This window comes from Leucopleurus acutus (assembly GCF_964270905.1).
Source record: "Leucopleurus acutus genome assembly, chromosome: 1".
In the NCBI taxonomy this organism is placed as follows: domain Eukaryota; kingdom Metazoa; phylum Chordata; class Mammalia; order Artiodactyla; family Delphinidae; genus Leucopleurus; species Leucopleurus acutus.
The window spans coordinates 146,874,288-146,881,822 of NC_139142.1; the positions used below are offsets into that span (position 1 = coordinate 146,874,288).

At 46.0% G+C, this 7,535-nt stretch overlaps 1 protein-coding gene across 1 annotated transcript in view; it reads left to right on the forward strand.

Annotated features, from left to right (window-relative positions):
* The window catches only part of CHRNA7 (cholinergic receptor nicotinic alpha 7 subunit), a gene marked incomplete at both ends in the record, with an annotated part of 121,058 nt that extends 116,216 nt beyond the window's left edge, over nt 1-4,842 (forward strand). The window contains one exon of the mRNA XM_082843319.1: nt 4,324-4,842. Coding sequence (XP_082699445.1) covers nt 4,324-4,842 — 519 coding nt within the window. The remainder of the gene's footprint in view (nt 1-4,323) is intronic.
* Between the last annotated feature and the right edge of the window lie 2,693 nt (nt 4,843-7,535).

The window sequence follows — 7,535 nt, forward strand, 5'->3', positions numbered from 1 at the left end:
GATGCTTCCCCAGCCATGGGCCGTGCTCCATTGGAGTCCAATGTCCAAAGCTCTACACCACCCTCGCTGGGCTCTTGGGAAACCTTGCCTGGGGGACAAGCAGGGCCTGGACTTTCCCCGCCTCACTTGGTGTGACCAAACCCCCGGCAGGGCAGGGCGGCCCCCCCACCCCTCACCCCACTTCTTACTTGGGCCCCACAAACCCTCCAGTCTTCCCATCGAGAGAGCATGGCTTAGGGACAGTTGGGAGCTAAAGAAGCCCTCTCATGCCAAAACAAGCCTGTCTTTGCAGACCCATAAATCTTGCCTCCAAGTTCAGAGTCAATTTAGGACTCACCAGTGCACTAAATGGAACTGCAAGATGTAAGATGCATTCCCTTAATCTCCAGGAGCAGGGAGTTCCTGGCCTTTCTAAAAATATCCATTGTGCAATAATTTACAGTTATCCAAAAATTAACTTAGGCAAGACCACTTTTTTTTTTTAAGAAATTGGCTTTACAGAGTGACTGCCCTTGAATTCTTTTCCACAGCAAATCCTTACACTTAATAATTCTCTCGTGTTAGCATACAGTATTGGTCTTTCTCTTTCTGATTTACTTCACTCTGTATATATGGAATTTAAGAAAAAAAAATGTCATGAAGAACCTAGGGGTAAGACAGGAATAAAGACACAGACCTACTACAGAATGGACTTGAGGATATGGGGAGGGGGAAGGGTAAGCTGTGACAAAGCGAGAGAGAGGCATGGACTTATATACACTACCAAGCGTAAAGTGGATAGGTAGTTGGGAAGCAGCCGCGTAGCACAGGGAGATCAGCTAGGTGGTTTGTGACCACCTTAGAGGGGTGGGATAGGGAGGGTGGGAGGGAGACACAAGAGGGAAGAGATATGGGGACATATGTATATGTATAACTGATTCACTTTGTTATAAAGCAGAAACTAACACACCATTGTAAAGCAATTATACTCCAATAAAGATGTAAAAAAATAATAGTAATAATAATTCTCTCGTGGCATCAGCAGTGGGCTCCCCAAAATGGTGCCACCTCCCACATGGATCACATCACCACAGTCTGTGGGCTTGTTTTGAGAAGTCCCTCCCCCCTCAAAAAAAGAAGCTGAGACACGTTTGCACACATTCACCTACATTCTCATCTGACTTCTTTATAACTCTGATACACTTTCTTGTCTATCCACCCATTTGTTTGAAATAACATTTACATGTTTCAGAAGTCAAAATCAAAGAATTCTACATGGGCTTCCCTGGTGGCGCAGTAGTTGAGAGTCTGCCTACCGATGCAGGGGACACAGGTTCGTGCCCCGGTCCGGGAGGATCCCACATGCCGCGGAGCGGCTGGGCCCGTGAGCCATGGCCGCTGAGCCTGCGTGTCTGGAGCCTGTGCTCCGCAACAGGAGAGGCCACAAGAGTGAGGGGCCCGCGTACTGCAAAAAAAAGAAAAAAGAATTATACATAAGGAACTCCTGCTCCCATTCCTGCCCCTCCCCCTACTTCCACCACCAATTGATAACCATTTCAATTAATTTCTTTTTCCTTCCAGTGTTTATGCAGATGCCAAAATACAAACACATATTCTTATTTCTTCTGTTTTGACTGATGTAAAGACAAGGGGATTAAGGCAGTAAGATACAAAACCATTTTTAATGACCTGGTAGCACTTTACTGTTCCAGAAAAATCTGAATTAAGAGCATATGCTGATTATTCACCTTTCAGTGCAAGAGCATGTTAAAGCCAATGGTGCAAAGCAGATATGAAACTTGTATTTCTCTTTCAGTTTATATAACACACTGCATTTTTTTTTCTTTCCAAGTGTATATGAAACATAAACAGCCTCTGAGGGGCTTTCATTGTGATCTGTTGCCATGAAGAAGACCCTGCCGGTGCGGTGGCATTATGTGACATTCACACAGCCAGAAACCAAACCAGAACCTAACAGCAGAGGTCACAAGCACAGTCTGAGAAGTGCCAAGAGGATAATCTCATCTTCTGAGATGCTTTAGCCTTGAAAGCTGATGATTTAGGCCATGAAATTCAAAATAGATTTAGCTTGAGCTATGGCCCAGGGGATGTGCAGACCCCCACTTGGCAGGCACAGCCCTAGATCTGAGGCTCAGCTCTCCCTTCCAGGCTGCCTCTGGGTTTGGACACACTCACTGCCCCATGTGCTCCCTTGAGCTCTGGCCCCAACTTTCTGGTGCCTTCTGAGTGGGGGTTTGGCTAAAGTCACAGGGGGCTTGCAGAGAACCTAGCAGACCCTTTTATAGATGAGGCTGCGGAGGTCTGAACACATTAGGTGACTCAAACTCACTGTGTGACCTTGACCCAATTTATTTGCCTCTTTGAGCCTCAGATTCTTTTTTTTAAATTTATTTTATTCAAGTATAGTTGATTTACAATGTTGTGTTAGTTTCTAGTGTACAGCAAAGTGATTCAGTTATACATATATATTCTTTTTCAGATTCTTTTCCATTATGGTTTATTACAGGATATTCAATACAGTTCCTTGTGCTATACAGTAGGACCTTGTTGTTTAACCATTCTATGTATAATGGTTTGCATCTGCTCACCCCAAACTCCCCACTGCCTCCCCCTGAGCCTCAGCTTCTTTATCTGTAAAATGGGGGAATTATACTCACTTCACTGAACCCTGAGATGCCCAGGTGAGATGGCTTGTCTTGAGCCTCGTGTCCACGTGGGGCTGTGTGTTTCTGCTCCTTACTGATCCTGGAAAACAGAGTCTGCAGGCTGGCTCTTCCAGGCTCTGGAAGTATGTCCATAGGGTGTGGGCAGGATAAAAATTGCCGCCTATGATGGACAGAGGGTGATCTTTACAGCTGCTGCAAAACTGCTCTTACGCCTTCTTGTTCTTTTCATTGCTGTCTCCAGACCAGATAACTGCAGTTATCTTTGATAAGTGTCATAAAAATGGTTACCAAAAGAAGGGTGGCAGACACGAATTTCACAACTTGCTGCCTGCACTTACAGATGGGAAGCATACCTGCTACACTGCTGATGGAATTTGCCTACAATCATAAACCAAAATTCAAATCAGTATCTGGATCATTTCAGGGAAAGGGCTCACTTTTCTTGCACTTGTCTAAATAGGCTTGCAAGAATTTTTTAAAAGCTGGATTGAGGTTTCACAAGGCTCCCTTCTTTCTATTAGAAGGGAGAAACAAATCTCTCCAGCATCTTCTATGCATGCAGGTAATGTATGTTTATAAAACACTTTAGGCCAGAGGTCGGCAAACTATGGCCCTGGTGGCCAAATCCAACCTGCCAACTGCTTTTGCAAATAAAATTTTATTAGGAAAAAAAGCCTCTTTGCTCTTTTGCATGTATGGCTGATTTTGCACTATATCAGCAAAGCTAAAATATTTACTGTCTGGCCCTTTAAAGAAAGTCTGCCAACCCCAGCTTCAGACTTTTCACAGTATTTTGTCTCATATCATCTCCTTCAGTCTTCACTGCAGCCTAATGAGTTAGGTTAGAGGTTCCTAAACTCCCATGGTTCACAGCACCTTTCATGTCTCAGGGTTTTGGGGGTTTTTTTTTCCCCACAGAGCACCTAGGACAAGAGGAATACCTAATGGTTCTATTATTCAAACAGGTCAAAACAACTTACTAAGTACTTATACCCCGACAGCTTAGCACCTATTGGCACAGCAAACTTCTCTCACCTTGGGAGCTGCTACCCTCCTTGTCTGTTCCACGATGACTTTCTTGGCACTTGCCTTTTATCAGGACAAGTTCCAAAATCTACTTTGCAAGGATAGGACATCATGCAAGGAATGCAGTGATCTAATGTGACAGTCTGAACTCCTTCAGGCTAGGGGTGTCTGACACATGCCACAGGGTTGCCCTTGAAACTTTAACATCTCCAGGGGTGCCCTTGTGAGTTTGTCACCGCACACTGGCGTACCTCATAGGGAGTTAGAGTTGGTGGTCCCTAGTTCCAGATGAGGAAGGACCGGAGAGGGTGACTTGCTCTGTTCCCCAGCTCAGGGCTCTCTTTAGAAGACAGCCCTCTCCTCCCACACAGGCTGTCCTCCTTGAGATGGCAGTGTGCGCATAGTTCCTTCCCAGGGTGATTTTCTGTATTGCTTTGTCATTGCCTCACATTCGATTCAACCATTGTACCGCGTTGGCACTGCTTGCCTGTGTAAACTCGCCTGGGAAGGCCTGGGGACCTGTCACCCCTAGGATCCACCCCCACGAAGTCTAGCTGGTATCACAGCATCCCCTTGGATGGATCAGCCGTGCGCCCTTCCCAGCCACCCTAACGGTGTGCTGTCTCTGCAGACGAGAGTCATCCTCCTGAACTGGTGTGCCTGGTTCCTGCGCATGAAGAGACCGGGGGAGGACAAGGTGCGGCCGGCCTGCCAGCACAAGCAGCGCCGCTGCAGCCTGGCCAGCGTGGAGATGAGCGCCGTGGCGGGGCCGCCGGCTACCAATGGCAACCTGCTGTACATCGGCTTCCGTGGCCTGGACAGCGTGCACTGCGCGCCCACCCCTGACTCGGGGGTCGTGTGCGGCCGCGTGGCCTGCTCGCCCACGCACGACGAGCACCTGCTGCACTGCGGCCAGCCCTCGGAGGGGGACCCGGACCTGGCCAAGATTCTGGAGGAGGTACGCTACATCGCCCACCGCTTCCGCTGCCGGGACGAGAGCGAGGCCGTGTGCAGCGAGTGGAAGTTCGCGGCCTGTGTGGTGGACCGCCTGTGCCTCATGGCCTTCTCGGTCTTCACCATCCTCTGCACCATCGGCATCCTGATGTCGGCGCCCAACTTCGTCGAGGCTGTGTCCAAAGACTTCGCTTGACTCCGTCCTGGCTCCCAGCATGTAGGAAACGCAGAGATGGGCGATGACGTTGGCTTAGGGAGAACTTTGGGGTGCTGATTCCACAGCACCGTTAAACCCGAGGACGCAGATGTACCCTATCGTTGTCATGTCGGTTTCAGTTTACTTGTTACTTTCAGTAATAGGATCTCAGCACGTTTCTGTTTAACCGTCTTTGATGGGCCGCTCGATATCCTCTGAGCATCCTTATAGTCAGCAGGACCCTGGAGAGGTCGTTTTGCCCATTCTCCACTGCCTGGTGTGCCCTTCAAAGAGGTTCGGGTGGCTCAGGGCTGACTGCCAGGTGAGGCCTGGGTAGCTGGTCTGCATGCCTGCATGTCACTTGCTGTGAGGGCTTACATGAAAATTCATATCTGCTTTGCCTGTGTACAAATCTAGATTGAAGCTAATTATCATAATAAACCACACTCAGTAAATCCATCAGATAACTGACTGATGAAACAAAACTAAACTAAAACTTAAAACCCAACTGCTTGGTTTTTCTTCAATTCAGACTTTAATTTTCTCTACCAGAGACAGTTGGTAGAGAGAAACAGTTTTATGCTGTGTCTACATTTAATAAAAAAAGAGACAGTAATAGTTCGTCTTGTAAATTACACTTTTTGCCAGCCTACCCTGTGAGGGGAACCAGGAGGGACACAGGTGTGTGTTGATTCTGAACCAGGGCCAGACCCAGTCAAGTTAAGGGATTTCTGTAGATCCCAGGCACTCCCAAGCTATCTGTGCTGCCCCCAGACACTGGCAGGTTGAGTCGGTCTGTTCTACTTGACAAAGCCCAAAGGACAAGTAGAATTCTATTAGAATTACCACCCAATGTAATAATAGCTGAAGCTGATTTAAACCATCTATGTGTTTTGTTTTTTTTAATGTAAGTAATAGCTGAAGCTAAATTAAACCATATGTGTTTTTTTTTTTAAATAATGCATTAGACACTTCACATGTATTGGAGTTGATTAGCCTTACAAATTTGTGGATCCATACAAATGCACAACATGAAGTCACCAAAGTGTTCTATGCCTTTTCTCCATGTGTCAGGGCCAAGGGGCAGGGGTTTGGGCCTCTTCTGGCTCCCTCTGTGGCGGGAACTGGGGAGGGGGTGGCATGGCTGATGGCTTTCCTGAATGGCAGGCCAGTGGTGGTTAGCAGGAGGGGCTTACAGACTAACAGTGGCTGCACACCCAGTAATTCCAGTTTCTGGTTTGGGGGGATCTGCTTTCCCACAGTTCACACACACAGCTTCAGCCCAGAGAGCTGGCTGAATGGGTGGATTCACTGGAGATGTGTGCTTTGAAAGCTTGGGAAATTTTTATTTTAAATCCAGGTGGTGATGCAGTTCTCCACTTAGATTGTCTAGCTGACAATCATCCCTTTGCTTCTCCCATCCTTACTGTTTAATGTGATCAGAGGAAGACATAAGACAATCTCTCCTGTTCTGTTGTTTCATCTAGTAACTCTCAAAGCTCAAAACTGCAGAACGTGTCTGAGCTCCTGGGGATCTTTAATTTGCTTCTAACCCCTGAAATGGATACATCATGAGGGAAGATTTGATTTTCAGAGCAAAAGAAATGGCATGCACTTCTTCAGCCATTTATTTCGCTCATTTCCGGGTGGATCTGTGTGCACTGAAGAAGATGGAGGCTTGTGTATGGTGTGTGTGTATGTGTGAGAACACGTGTGTGTGAGCACCTTCAGAAAAGGCCCCTGGTTTACAGCAAGAAGGCTGATAAATAAGGGCATTCCATCAACATACCATTTGGAGCAAGGTCGTCCTCAGAGTACACTCATTCTATGTGGAGTGGACAAAAAATGCACAATCATTTTTTTTTTTTTTTTTGTCTATTAAAGTGTCTTTAGAAACAACTAGAAGTGTTTTGGTATATAAAGAGAGTGCTTCATTTCTTATTGCTATTTGAAGTTGATCCCTACTGCATTTTCCTTTAATAAAAAACCTTTTTGGTTTTGTATTTTATACAGAAAAACGTAAAAGGGCAAACAAAAGGGGTTTGTATTTTGACTGCCCAAATAACTACTCTGCGATTTAAAAAGTAGTAATAAGGAAAAGATGCACACATAGGAAGACAAGTGTGAAAGGCTGAAAATAAGCCCCCACCCACCCGAGCCCCTGCCGTCTCTCCTCACAGGGGACCATCAGTGAGCTTCTGGGGAGGGATGGGCATTTCCAGAAAAAAAGGAAGGGAGAGAGGCTGAGCAGGGACGAAGAGGATGTGGAGAGACACCTTCCTTTTTTGTCTGTTTCTAGCGCCCTGCACTTTGCTTTTTTCACTTGGTGTTAAGAGATCTTTCCATAACAACATATAAAGATCTACCTCATTCTTAATAGCTGCTTAGTGTTCCATTGTCCCCGTGCACTATAATTTCTTTGATTAGTCTTTTATTAGTGAACCTATAGAGTATTTCCTGCCTTTATTTTTATACACAGATCTAAAATTAGCATCCTTGTACTTATATCATGGCATACTTTTGTGACTGTATCTTGATATCAATTCCAACTTGAAAATGGAGTTGCTGGATTTAAGGTTATGTGCATTTAACACTTTTGTCAATATTGCCAGATTATTCTTCAAAAATTGACCCGTGGCTACACTTAAGAGTATAATGAAAAGGTCGATTTCTCAGTTTTCTGGAACAACTTT